General features: G+C 36.8%; 1 protein-coding gene across 3 annotated transcripts in view; it reads left to right on the top strand.

Annotated features, from left to right (window-relative positions):
* Positions 1 to 15,308, top strand: part of Kifap3 (kinesin associated protein 3) — a 142,014-nt gene that overhangs the window by 10,782 nt on the left and 115,924 nt on the right. For 2 of the 3 annotated variants that reach the window (XM_087906340.1, XM_087906341.1), the window contains exon 2: positions 11,401 to 11,532. In XM_087906340.1, coding sequence (XP_087762466.1) covers positions 11,401 to 11,532 — 132 coding nt within the window. Of the gene's footprint in view, positions 1 to 1,761; positions 1,981 to 11,400; positions 11,533 to 15,308 lie in introns of those variants that run through there. The other variant, XM_048421014.3, reaches the window with a different exon arrangement.

Here is a 15,308-nt window from a genome sequence, read left to right as displayed (position 1 = left end):
GTTCATCCCCTTTCAGTCTATCTACTCATTGCTGTGTTTTTAGTTTTTCTTTTCAAGCTCCGATTCATATTCAAATATTAGTTCAGTGCCAAATATGTGTAAAAAGAGTGAGCAAAACAGGTTATCTGGGACAAAAACCTTAAACTGCATAAATCTTCACTAATTGTTCATTTTAATATATAATACATTTTGATCTTCTAATTTCAGGTATATGGAGGCTTTACGTCTTTTTTCTTTTACATTGTGGTGTGTTTGTGTGTCACAGGACACATGTGTAAGTCAGAGGACATCTGCATAAGTAGATTCCTACGCTCTCATAATGTGGGACCTGAGGTTAGAACTCACATCATAAGGAGTGGAGGCAGGCGTTGCTGCCCAATGACCCATCAGGCCAACCTTTATAGAAACTTTAAGCAGTGGTTCTCAACTTTCCTAATGCCAAGACCCTTTAATACAGTTCCTCATGTTGTGGTGACCTCCAACCATAAAGTTATTTTCATTGCTACTTCATAACTGCAATTTTGCTACTGTTACAAATCATACTGTAAATATCTGTTTTCCACTGGTCTTAGGCAGCCCTTGCAAAAGGATTGTTCAGACCAGAGGTTGAGAATCACTGCTTTAAAGTAATGCACCCGGCTTTAATTACTGTTAAAAATGTTGTGAATGATAATTTGTCCATTTTTGCATTAGTTTAAAGAATCAATATTTGAGAAAACACAAAAACTAGCAAGCCTCATTAGGAGGAACTCTATAGACGAACTGCTTAGGCGGAGTGTGAATGGAGAAGAAAAGCTGGCTAGCAGGACTGCCTCGGGAAGTTCGTGACGGTTCAATAAGGAAATCTGATAAACAGGAAAGTCTGCTCCAAATTTCTTTCTTGATAGATTGAAAGAATAGTTATGACCTTATAGAAATAATACAGATGGTGTGAATGAGTGAGACCACATCTTTTAAATGTCTCTCTGGAGTATATGGGCCATACAGTGTATCCGCATGCCATTTTAATAGAAAGGTAGGTCAGTTTTATAGTAACTCATTTGAAGAAGGGGTGGGTAATAATGTAGGACTAGAAGATAGTAAATGAGGGACAGGTTAGAGGAAAGGCTATCTCAAAGCGGAGCAGGTGGCTTGCTACCCCCAAAAAAGCAGCTCTTTTTGCTACACACTGTCAGCAATTACCTGCCTTAGAAGAAACAATTACTCGTGAATTTTGAGTTAAGGTTAATTAGTGGCGATTTAAGGTTCAGAAGTTGGCTTGTTTTGATGGAGGGGAGTACCTTCTACATCTATGATTTAAAAGGCTACTTACAAACTTAAGCCTAATTCTACCCATCCCATAATACAGAGGATTTCCACCAGCTAGAATCCAGGGCAATCAAAGCAGAACTTTTCACATGATCAAAATAGAAGCCCCGTCGTAGAGGTTGTTAGTCAAAGGCTGGCCTGATGTCTACAATCAGTTAACTAAAAAGTTAATTGGTTACCCTTGCTTTATTTCACGCTAAGGACTTCGAATTCCAATATTGGAGATGGCAATGCCTTTTTCTACCCCATCCTGCAGGGGGCAGTGACCAGGAATGTCACTCTTAACCACAGGCTCCCTGATCAGCACCAAACCCTTCCCACACTGTTCCTGGGAGCGTCAGATTAGTCGCGGGAGCCAGGGCCTCCAACTGAGCCTGCGCACACTGCAGCTGTCGCGTGAGCGCATGCGCCTTGCGTAGACCTGGGCGGGTCTGGGCTGCTCCAGTGTTTTAGGGGCCCAGGAGCTGTAGGAGGAGCCGGCGGCCTCACCGTGGTAACCGCAGCGCCGCGGCCGCCCAGCTTTGCAGGCCTCAGGACTGTCACCGCCTCGGCTGTGAGGGTACTTTGGCCGGGTCCCCGAAAGTAGCCTTCCCAGACTCTCAGACACCCCCATCCTCCCCACAACGCTACCGCCGCCGCCATGCAAGGCGAGGACGCCAGATACCTCAAAAGGTGACGACCCGGGCCCAGCCCTGAACAGGTCCTTAGGCGTTTCCCCGCTGATGTGGGTTGTCACTGGGCAGAGCTAGAGAAGAGAAGGGGTGGGGTGCAGGGAAGGAGAAAGAAAGAGGGGGGGAAGTGATGGGTGAAATGAAAGACGCGGCCCTGCGGGGCGCGAGGTCCCTCATCCACCTTGGCTTGGCGGGGCCCTGACAGCATCAATTGATCTCCTTGCTTCTTTAAATTTATATCCGCAGTGAGAGGCAGGTTGGGCTAGGTAAACCCTCTGTTTCGTTTGTTCTTGTTTTTGTTTTTCCCCCCGACTCATTCTCCTGCTTTTCTCAATAGATAAATCCCGTGGGAGCTTAGAAGTGAATTCTGTCATAGCACCGATTTGTGTTTAGTTGGAGATTCATACATCACGGGGGTTTTTAAATAAAGACGGACGTGGTGGTTTTTACTTCGTGCAAGGCTGGACTGAGGTGTTCAGCCAGCTGTTCTTGGTCCATTTCACCCACTTGACTGTCATATTCACAATAAAATTTATATAGGAAGTGCATTATTATCAAGACCTTGGCATGAATGAACTTCCCATTTCCTACCTGAAGTTTATGTGATATTAGCTATTCAAAAAAAAAAAGGAAATGTATAGAGATTCCTTAACTTCTGTCAAAGATAGGGGCATCCAGGGTTAAGAATACACCTCTCACTGGACCAGAGCAAGCGAGCAGTGACCAAATTAAAGACTAATGTGGGGTCTCTATTTTTAGTTAAAGCTTTGTTGTTGATTCCCTACAAAAAAGCACATACTTTTTTTGACATATTTCATCTAAAATGGGAGCCATAAGGACAGAATACTTTTGAGAGGGAAACCATGCATATTAGGTGGTGGCATGAGCTTAGGTCCTAATATGCTTTAATGAGTATATTTTTTCCATTGCTTGGTGGGGTTCTAGCTATCACAGAAACACCTTACAATTGTTAGTGGACCCTTAAACACAGTCCAATGATTATAAGATAAATCAACTATACTGCCTTTGCAAGACGGAGAACATAGTCCTTTGTCTTTTTCATTTTATGTGTTTACGGCAAATGAAGAGACTTTCAGTAGAAATTTGTAAATGGAACACATAATCATAAGAAATACTCAAGGAGGCAGTACTCCTTTCCCCACATAATTTTGCTAACAACATGCACACATGTACTTTTACCCACACACCTCCAGGCATATTCACACAAAATTTTTGTCCAAAGCATTAAATTTTCTAATTTCAACATTAAACCTGAGTTTATTTTAAAGAAAGTGCTGCTATTGTACCATTTTCTGATTTTCCTATGCTATGGTTGCTCCATATGCTATGGCGTTGTTTTCCTCAGGGTCCTCGGACTAGTGTGGGCGTGTTTAAAATTGCATCATCTAGGAAACAATAAATGCAACTGATCTAGTTCCCATGATGTTTTAAGCTGGAATCAGCATCTGGAAAGGGGTTGAAAGTACTATTTTTAGTTTTATCTAATTTTGACAGAATAAACCTTTGCATTACCTTCAGGTTAAATATATGTATGCACACATGTATATCTGGTATATCTGAGAGAGACGATTATTATATATATATATATGATATACAGATCTAATGGAAAAGGCAGGAAATTGATGGATATGATAAGTATGATGCTTTGCTCAGTTTTTCACATTGTATAATTCTGTTCCACTTATACTGTGCATTGACACTTTATTCCGTTTTTGTAACTGAATTTCATTTCATGGGTATATCACAATCTGATTACTTATGACCCAAGTGTAGATAGATATTTAGGTGATTCTTTTTGCCACTTGCCTATAATAAAGTTGTTATGATCGTGACAAGATTTTGTGTGAACACTTCTCTTTAGTCACTTGGTACATATATAAGCTTGGGATTGCAGAAACATGGAGTGATTCTATGTTGGGCCCATGGAAGAGCCAATAAAAACTTTCTCAGTGTCTGTACCTTTTATGGTCCCTCTTATGTATGTAGGCTCCAATTTTCCCACCAATGCCTGTTATCTTCTCTCTTTGAACTGTTCTGTGTGTGTGTTCTGTTACTGTAGCTATTCTAGGGGGTGTGAAGTGGTGTCTTTCTATGATTTTGATTTGCATTTCCCTAATAACTAAGTAAGTTGAACTTCTTTCATATGCTCCTTAGCTATTTGTCTTACTATTTTAAGAAAAAGCTGTTACTGAAATATATTCTCAATACTAGGCCTTATTAAATATGCAATTTACAAACATTTGTCCCAGCATTTTTTTACTATGTTGAATATGTCAAGTGTCAGCAACAATTTTAATTTGTTGAATACTAATTTATAATAGTGACTATTGCTTTTGAAAACATATTTATAAGCCTGCTAAATTTAAGGTCATGAAGCTTTCCCTTATGTTTTATAGTTTTTGCTCTTAAATGTTTGCCTTTTATGCAATTGAGTTAATTATTGTACATGGTGCTTAAGAATATCTGATCTTGGGACTGGAGAGAGGACTCAGCGGTTAAGAACACTGGCTGCTCTTCCAAAGGTCCTGAGTTCAATTCCCAGTAACTGCATGGTGGCTCACAACCATCTGTAATGAGATCTGGATCTCTCTTCTGGCCTGCAGGCATACATACATATACAGAACACTGTATAAATCATGAATAAATAAATAAGTCAACTGGGCTGTGATGCTGCAGGCCTTTAATCCCAGCACTAGGCTACAAAGCAAGTTCCAAGACAGTCAGGACTGTTACACAGAGAAATCTTGTCTCAAAAAATAAATGTATAAATTAATCAATTTCTTTTTTTAAAGAAAAGAAAGCAAAACAGGATTAAATAAAGTCAACTAAAAGTTGGAACACAAAAGGTGGAGCAAACAACTAGTTGGCATGACGTGAACATAAGATTATTAAGAAAAACTGTAAGGAGTACAGAGGAGTCAGGAGAGTAGATAGAGAGATGCACAGGAAGTAGAAGGGAGAGACATTGAGTTGTGGGGGTACTCTTGTTTGAGTCAGACAAGGGGAGGCTTCTGGGACATCGGCTGAGGAGGAAGGTTAGCTGGTGCTTTCTCTGCTAATAAAAAAAGTTACAAGCAAAACTCTCACACATATAAAATCTTCAAAAATATATAAAAAAGAATAATCTTGGCATCATTTGTCAAGAAGATTATTCTTTTTCTCCATTGATAATTGAGCATCCTTATTAAAAATTGACTATAAACGTAGGTGTTTGTTCCTTCACTCAGTCCTCATCAACAGATCTACGAATATGTATCTCTTTGTGCTCGTAACCTTGTTGTGCTAGTAACTCTTATTGCTTAAACTGGGAGGTTTTCCATTGAGAACTGTGAGTCCTACAACTTTGTTATTCTTTATCAAGCTTATGTTAATATTTGGAGTCTTTTGTTTCCATGTGAAATTTAGTGTTGTCTTTTTCATCTCTGTCAAAAACAGCTGTCAGGACTTTGATAGTGGTTCTATTGACTCCATGAATCATCTGAGGGGAATAGTACTATCTAAAAAATTAATTAGCCAGCCCTTGAACATAGGATGGCTTCCCCCTTTTTAAAATTTCTTTTTAATTTCTTTAACTTTTAAGTGTTTTAAGTGTTGAGTCTCCCTGCTTTCATTTATTTGTAAACAGTTCTATTTCTTGTATTGGGAAATTGAATTTTTTAATTTAGTTTTTACATTTTTTAATTACTATCAATGAAAAGACAATTTACTTTTAAACATACAACTTCGCTGAGTATGTTTATTAAACAATTTTGTGTGGTTTTTAGGCTATAAAAAATGAAATAATTTCATTACAGATGGATATAATTTATTTCTTATTTTCAAATCTGGATATCTTTTTACTTCTTTACATAGGTCTCATTAGGTTCAAATCTCTAGGATATTTGAAATAGAAATGGTGAAACTGGACATTGCCATGTTTGTGATTTTAGAGAAAATAGGTGTTTCTCATCATTAAGTATGACATTAACTGCAGAATTTTCATTCATGCTTGTATCATATGGAAGAGGTTTTCCTTTATTCCTTACCAATTTCTGAATGAAGAATTAGTTTTTATAAAATGGAATTTCTTCATCAGTTGAGATAATCATTTACTATTTTTCTTCATTTTATTAATATGTTGAACTCCTTGAGTAATATCGAATGGCCTGTGTAGTCTTTTAATGTGCTGCAGATTCTGTTGGCTAGCACTCTGAAAATATTCCCAGCTGTGTTCTTCAGGAATATCAGTCTACAATTTTTGTAATATCTTTGCCTCACTTTGGAATGTAATGAAAAGTGTTTTCTGTCTCTATTTTTTGGAGGATCTTAAGAAGGATGGGTGTTTATTTTTCTTTAAATTACAAGTAAACCCGTACACACGTTTGTTGATGTAATCCTTGCTTGGGTCTTGTTTAGGCAATAAGATAGGGTCTCACTGTGACCTTCCCTGGACAGAAATTCTCTGTAGACCAGGATGACCTAGAACTCACAGAGATTTGCCAGTCCTTTGCATCCGTAGTGCTAGAATAAAGTTATACGCCACAATTCCTGGCTTTTTGATCTTTTTAAACAATCAACATTTATTTCCTCTTCATTTATTGTTTCTACAAACTCTAGTAGTTTTTTTCTCAGCCTTTTCTAGCTTCTTGAGGTGTAAAATTGAATTGCATCTTTATATATATTTATATAAAATATATATATATTTTACATTCTCTTCCTTCTCTCATCCCAGTCCTTCCCCCCACTCCATTTGTTCCTACCCACCCCCAATCCACTCCTCTTCCATTTCTGTTTAAGAAATGACAGGTATCCCACAAGTATCAGCAAAACATGACATATCAAGTTGCAGTAAGTCTAAGCACCTCCCCGTGTATTAAGGCTGGGCAAAATGACCCAGGATGGAGAGTAGGGTCTCAAAGCCAGTAAAAGAGTCAGAGCAGCCACTGTTCTCACTGTTAGGAGGCCCACAGGAAGACCAATCCACACAATTTTAGCACATATTCAAAATGTAGGCTCCCTAGTTGTTGGTTCAGTCTGTGAGACCTATGAGCCTAGGTTTGTTGAGTCTGTGAGTTTTCTTGTGGTGTCCTTGACCCCTCTGGCTCCTACAATCATTTCTCCCCTTCTTCAGCAGGATTCCCTGAACTCTGCCTAATGTGTCTGTGGGTCTGCAACTGTTTGTATCAGTTGCTGGATGAAGCCTCTCTGATGACAACTGGGCTAGGCACCCGTCTGGCCGCAGGAGATGCCTAGTTCAGGCTACATATCCGCTTTTGCTAGGAGTCTTCCCCATGGACTCCTGGGAGATTCCCTTGTGCCAGATTTTTACTTGACCCCAAAATGTCACCCCCGTTTCCAGTAGTCTCTTTTAGTACTCCTTCCCCTGGGTTCCTACCTCCCCAGACTGATTGCTTGTATTCCCAACCCCACCCTCCCTCAATCCACTCATGAAATCCCTTATGTTTCCTTTTCCCAGGGAGATTCTTGGTTTCCTTTAGTTGTCTTATTGCTCTAGCTAGAACGTCAAGTACTATATGGAGTAAGTATGGAGAGCGTGGACAACCTTGTCTTGTTTCTGATTTTAGTGGAATTACTTTGAGATTCTCTCCATTTATTTTGAAGTTGGCATTAGGCTTGCTGTGTATTGCTTTTATTAAGCTTGGGTATCTTTCCAAAGCAGGCATTTATAGTTACAGATTTCTGTTCAGCAATGCTCTGTCACACCCCTAAATTTTGTTGTGTTGTTTTTATTTATAATTTCTCTTGTGAGTTACTCTTTGACTTAGTAGCTATGTGGATGTGGATTATTTAATTTTCCATATTTTTGTGAATGCTTTTTTTCTGTGATGATTCCTAGTTTTATTCATTTGTGTTTAGAGAACATACACTATATAATGTAGTGTTTTCAAATTGATGACTTGTGCATAACATAAGATCTAGCTGTTAGAATATCCTGTTTACACTTTTTAAAGGGGAAGTTTATCTCCTTTATATGTGTTAGGTCTAATTGGGTTATAATGTTCAATTTCTTTATTTTTAGTAATCTATATAGGTATATCTGTTATTCCAAGTGATATTGAAGTTTACCACTATTATTATAGAACTGTTTGTTCTTTCATTACTTTCAGTCCTTGCTTTATATGGTTTAGGTCTCTACTCTCAAGTTTACGTTTGTAATAGTTAGATCTTCTGGATGTGTTGATTCGTTTCTCAACACAGCGTTTGTTGTTACATTTTGTACTAGCTTGTAATTTAAAGCTGGTTTTGTAAAAGTGCCCCACCTTTCTTTTGTATTATTTGTATTTTCTTTTCCCATCTTTTAGCTTTTAATTTCTTCGTGTTTTTGAAGCTGAAGTGTCTACCATGTCTGCCATACACACATCATACACACACACACACACACACACACACACACACACACACATATGTATATGCTTCATTTTTAAATTATCCATTCTGGAAGTCATTGTCTTTTATTAGAATTTAGTTTATAAAGTAGTTACTTTATAATTAAGACTTACATCTGTTTAGAGAAGCATTCCAGACTAAAGGTACACAGTGGCTTTTCTGTTTAGCTACATAGTTACATTTATCAGTTTTCTTTTCTTCCTCATTTGGTTTCAGTTTATTACCTAGTTCACTCCAGGCCAAAGGATTCTAATAAATGTTTCTATGGCTTCAATTATAATAAAGATAAATGTATTTCTAAGCTAGCTTATCATCTTTGGGTGCAGTTCTCTGGTACATGTGTACAAAGTGGTGTTACTAAGAAAGCATTTGCAGGCAGTTAAAAGATATCAATTTAGTAATAGGGTGCTGCAAATAAAATAATTCAATAATTTTATCAAATTAAGAATTGAGGTAAAGTATTTGAGATATAATTATTTCAGAAGTTAGACATTCCTCCTATGTTGTAAATGCTATGTTCAATTCTGTTTGAAAGTTTAGCATTTAAAATAAAATTATTCATCTTATAAAAGTAGAAATAGAATAAAGTATAAATATAAATTTTAATGATGTACATCCATTGTGAAAACAATTTTAGGAGCTAGATAGTTGGCTCAGCAGTTAAGAGTTGTTGATGTTCTTGCAGAGAACTTCAGCTGAGTTCTAGGCCCCCACATAGTGGCTTATGACCCACTGTAACTCCAGTTAGAGGTGACCTGATACCGTCTTTGGGTCTCTGCCGATTTTAAGCACATACATAGGCACAAACAAACACCCATGCACATAAAATATAAGCAAAATACCTTCTGACCAAAAAAAAAAAATGCTCACATGGAATCCCAGCAGAATCCTACCATATTTTCAAAGACGGTTTGCAATCAATCCTTCTTAAATTATTCAAAATAAAAAGGCACACTGCAAAACTCCTTCTGAGAAGCCAGTACCATTCTAATACCCAAACTAGTTAAGGCACAGCTGCAGCAGCAAAAAGAAAACTATAAGCCAATATCCTATGAGCACAGATTGAAAATCCTCATTAAAATGCTTGTAAATTTAATATAGGCTTGTATCCAAAAGATTATATACCATATAACCATAGGAACCATTCAACATGAATTGATGTAGTAAGTTACATAAATGAATTTAAATATCAAATGATTTTATCAATAGATGAAGAAAAGGCCTTCAATGAAATCTTTCATGCCATTTTGATAAAGGGCTTAGAGAAAATACTGGAAAATACCTATCTCAGGATGATAAAAAGCTATATATGAGAAACCCACAGCCAGCAGCATCTTAAATAGAGAAAAACTTGAAGCAGAAAACTGAAATCAGGAATGAGACAGGGCTGTCTTCTATCCCCACCCCTTTTCAATACACTGCTCCGTGCACTAGCTGGAGCAATGAATCGAGAAAAGGAAAGTAAAGGGCTACAAGTAGGGAAAAAAGAAGTCAAACTATCCTTATTTGCCGATGGTACAATATTACACATAAGAGACCCCAAAAATTTCACCAGAAATATTCTAGAAACAATCAACAAAGTGACAGCAAATGACAGGATAAAGAATCCATTTTCAAAAATCAAGAGCTTTTCTATACACCAACAACAAACATACAAAGAAAGAAATCATGGATACACTCCCATTGACAATAACCGCAGAGAAAATAAAATCTCTAGGAAGGACTTCTACAATGAAAACCTTAAATCTCTGAAGAAAGAGATGGAGAGACACACTGGGCAATAGCAGAACATCCCATGCTCATGAAATGGTACAATTAATATTGTGAAAATGACTATCAAAAACTGTTTACAGATTCAGAGCAATCCCAATCAAAACTCCATGTCATTCTTCACAAAAGTAGAAAAGCAGAAACTATACTAAAATTCGTTTTGAACAATAAAAAACCCTGGATAGCCAAAGCAATATTTAGCATAAAGTGTAGTGTTCGAGGGGTTGTTGTTAGAGATTACAAGATACAGTACAGAGCCATCAGATAAAAACTACATGTTACCAGCACAAAAAAACAGACATGTAGATCAGTGGTACAAAATAGAAGACCCAAACATGGGTACAATGCAAGTAACTATAACCATCTCATATTTGACAAAATATCAAAATCAGACACTGGAGGAAAATTGAATCTTCAACAAGTGGTGCTGGGAAAACTGGATGGTCCACATGTCTAAGAAGGAAATTAGACCCATGCCTATCATCTTGCACAGAAACTAATTTCACATGGATCAAAGGCCTAAATATGAAACCTGGAACACTGAATATGCTAGAATAAAACACACACGTGTGTGTGCATGCGTGGCATATAAATGGCATATGTATAGGAAAGAACTTTCTGAATATGATCCATTTATCCAAGAATTAAAGCCTACAATTGACAAGTGGAGCTTCGTAAAACTGAAAGACTTCTTCACAACTAAAACGAGTGAAGAAGAAGCTCACAGAATGGGAGAGAAGCTTTGCCAGTTATCCTCAATAAAGGATTAATATCAGAATATATGGAGAAATCGAAAACTTAAGAAAAAACATGACTCATTCGAAAAATGGGCTATGGATTTGAACAGTGAGTTTTTGGAAGGAGAAATAAAAATGGCTAAGAAATATCTCCCCAAAATGTTAATTATCCCCAGCAATTTGGGAAATGCAAATCAAAATGGATATGATCAAAAGCTAATTTTAGTCAGAGCCATCCTCTGCAAAGACAATTTTAATTATAAATGTTTCACTTGCGTCTATACTTGGTTCTTTGGATAAATACATATTTTTTCGAGGTAACACTATTCATGAAGGTACATTCTGCTGTATGTACAAGTATGTACAGGAAATACATACTTGTCCCAGACTCACAGAATGTGATTAGAAGGCATGTGTCAGTCTCGCCTTCATGTTTTAGACAGAGAAACTGTGTGAAAATTATGGCTGTTCTGTGAGATTTTAACGTATTTTTTATATTTTTGTAGGAAAGTTAAAGGGGGAAATATTGATGTCCATCCATCAGAAAAAGCTCTTATTGTTCAATATGAAGTGGAAGCTACCATTCTTGGAGAAATGGGGGATCCCATGTTGGGGGAAAGAAAGGAATGTCAAAAAATGTAAGTTTTCTTCATTTGTTTACATCTTAAAAATAGGGTACTTTACATAAACTTTATACAAATCTAATATTTTAATCTTCATAGGTAATAAATATTTATGGAACACTTCTAGACAGACTTTATCATAGTCAATGAAAGATTGCATTAGACTATATAAATATGGAATATATTCTAGAGAAAGTAATATTTTTGAAATGCTAAGTGAAATTAATCACAAAAGCTATGTTTATATAGGAACTTTTTTGCTTAGTTTGGAAAATCTGAGTATTAAAATCCTTTATCCTTTTCCCCCTAGAATTGCTGGGAGTGGTTTGATGTTCAGATGTTCCCAAATGGGGCACAGATCTTTAATTAGTCCTTGAAAGCAACCTAGTCCTTTGAAAAATGTTAGTAATAAGAGTGCTCTTAGATCATCCAGTGTCCTCTTTTCTTTCCTTCTTGGTTTTGAGGGAGTCCCTCGGGAACTGTCCTTTTTTCATCATTCTGCAGTTTTCTGCTAATTATCTTACCTTCCTCCTATGGTTTTATGGTGATATGAAATGAAAATGAAATTTATGCCCTGGCGCTGCAGAAGCCTGCATGGACAGCGCATATATGGTGGTTTTGTTGAACTTGTCCCTATTGAGTTTCATGGTCTAAGTTGATGAGGACGATTGGCCAGGTCTCTTCCTCAAGAGGGCACCAGATCTCATTACAGATGGTTGTGAGCCACCATGTAGTTTCTGGGAATTGAACTTAGGACCTTTGGAAGAGTAGACAATGCTCTTAACGGCTGAGGCATCTCTCCAGTCCCATAGTTTTATGGTAGTAGAGAAGATTTGATATCACTTAATGTTCACCCTCAGCCCTCTCCCAGGTACACAGTGTTGATCTGGTAATTAGTCAGAAATCATTTTTATTTATGCCATGTTCAGAATTGAGTGTGTTTGAGCTACTAGGAATGCATGTGATGGTGCCACTTTAAGTATAAGCATTGACTCCAAGTCCTTAAACACTCTGGGGATGGTTTCTTCCCCACAAAGAACATTGTTTCCCATCGAGATGTTTAGGTTGTCATTATAAGATGGTCACATTTTCATCTAAGACGTGGAATTCAAGTACTATATGTACACAATTGCCTCCTACAAAAAAGACTTACTAAGCCTGAATTTCAGTAATGCTATAGTTGAAAGCCCTGGCTTGCTGCACCCTACAAAGAGAAACTGCTAGTGTCTCATTTTACTGTCTTCATTGGTTTTTCTTTTGGAATCAGGAGACTGACATTAGTGGTTCATGATGATAAATGAATCCTCTAGACTATACAAGACACTGAAGAATATGTGTGCATACTCACACTGCAGTCCAGCTCACTCTTTTTGTCTTTCTCTCAGTTCTTTTCTGTTTGTCATTCCTTACCTGAGACTATATGACTTGAGCATTCATGAAAATCTCTTGAGATTTCATTATTGGATTTCCTAAAGAAAAACTAAAGATTAACTTTATAATCTCAAAACCTGAACTTCAGGAGATGAATTTAATTTTTAGTTCTAAGGGTTCCACTCACTAACAAAAGGTGTGTCACATTCACTATCCAAAGGTATGTACCACAAGACCCTACCAAAAGGAAAATGTGTTTTGTTCATCTGAAAGGTTTAGTTAATGGTGGAGAAGAGAAAGTCTGTGTAGGTTGAGATAGGTGTGACATAAACTGTCACCAGACTGGAGAAGCCGGTGACTGTCTAGATCCACAGCCTGGCACTTTAGCCCCTTAGAATGCCTTTCTCAACAGAAACTCATGGTTATGGTGTAGAAATCATTCAGATGAAATTTTGTTAGCTTTTAATAGATATTGGGTGCCTAACAAAAGTACATATACTGATTAAAAACAGGTGGGTAATTACAACTGTCATTTTCAAAAAAGAAGGAAAGAAATTATACCTTTTCTCCAGTTTCCTTTAATAGATGCAGGTTTTAGGAGACTAACACTGTAACTAAAATGGCTTCAGTAAGCACAGGCTGAACTGGATTGCTAATGTATATGTTGCTACAAAATAGACATAAAAGAGATTTAAAAATCTGTGCATATTAAAACAGTTAAGAAACATGTCACACCCATTAATAATGGCTAAGGCCTCTAAAACTGGCAACAGCAGATACTGGCAATTATCTAAACACAGGCTCATATAATATCCAGTAATCATGTTTTTAGATATTTACTCAAATGTGTTAAAAATTTATGTCTATATGAAAGTCTACACATATATTTATAGAACCTTTATCCAAAATAGCTAATAATTGAAATATGACCATTACTGAGTGGATCATCTTTGGCACTACCATATCATAAAGTATTATCCAAAAATGTAAAGAAATGAATTATTAAACACAAAAAAACATGGAGGGACCCTACAAAAGAAGTCAGTCTGGACTATGCAATTCCAACTGCCTGTCATTAATGGAGGAGACAAAACTGTAAGTATAATAAAGAAGTTAGAGGTTACCATAGGCAAAAGATAGGATGTTTTTAGAACAATAAAACTTTTATGTATGTTGTTTATGTATGTATTGATACATAACTTATAAAAAACCTCATAGAACATAGAATGAATGCTATTATAAGCTCTGGCCCTCAGTTAATAATTAAATGTGTCAATATTAGTTCCTAGCTTACATTAGGGTTCACTTTTTATGTTCTGTGAGTTTTGATAAAGATAGTAAATATGCTACACAGGCAAGATGCTAATTGTAGAAGAAGCACACAGTAGAAACTAGGAGAGAGGTGAGTATATTCTCTCTGTAATTTGTGAACACTATTTCTAGAAAACTAATCTGACCTAAAAGCTTAGATCAAATTTGAAAGTGTGCTTATTGAGTTTCATTTTTGTTTTGTTTGGGATAGAGTCTCATTGTAGAGCCAGGCTGGCCTTGAGCTCATGGTTCTTCTGCTTCAGGTTTCCTTCCAAGTGCTGTAACTGAGTTTTCCCATCATGTCCAGCTGTTGATGTAGTTTCTCCTGTATCTCTTCTCAATCAGATTTATTGACAAATTTTCTGAGTTTTTGTTAAAATTGAATAAAGAGATGTCTTTGGGGTTATTTCTATGAACTATTCTTGCTACATCTGCCTTTTGATGTTCTGCTAAAATTGTCCAAAATAAAATCAATTTTAAACACTTAAAAGTTTTCAACAACAAAAATAGATTTAAGCAGAATAGGTAAAGAGTATCATTCTAGCAAATTTAAGCTGGGAAGGCTATCTAACTCAAGCTAACACTGGATTCAGCAGAAGTCATCTATGAATACTGGCTTTACAGATGCTGCGTTCAAAATATTTCTCTGGATTCTTTTTTACTTATCCCTGTAGTAGCCTCCTATTTTCCTACAAAAATTAGCTATTTTCACAAAGAAATAACTCTATACAGTGGGTACTTTGACTTTTTCTCCTACTGAGTGTGGGTCTTGTATAAGAGAATTCACTTAACAGTCCTGATTCTATGTTTTCATAGTTGTCACTCATGCCATGAGTCTATGTGAATAGGTGTGTTCCTCTGCACTGTCTTTTCTTCCTTTTCACTATGACAGACTCCTAGTGACTGTCCTGGACTCAATTTAAGAGGAAGGAATGGCAGAGTACCTCAGAGTTTATAGTACTTGCCTAGCAAGTGCCAGGTTCCAATTCCAGCACGAGTAAAGAAAAGTTGAAAAATGTTGTCATATTTCTGACAGTATGTATTTTATATTCAGTAATAAGTAAAGACTGTGTTTTTACATCAGAAGTACTGCTTCAAAACAGGGCTTA

The sequence above is a fragment of the Myodes glareolus genome, chromosome 5 (genome assembly GCF_982192425.1).
Source record: "Myodes glareolus chromosome 5, mMyoGla1.1, whole genome shotgun sequence".
Taxonomy (NCBI): domain Eukaryota; kingdom Metazoa; phylum Chordata; class Mammalia; order Rodentia; family Cricetidae; genus Myodes; species Myodes glareolus.
The sequence above is the reverse complement of the archived record's forward strand: the minus strand, read 5'-3'. Positions and strand labels throughout refer to the sequence as shown.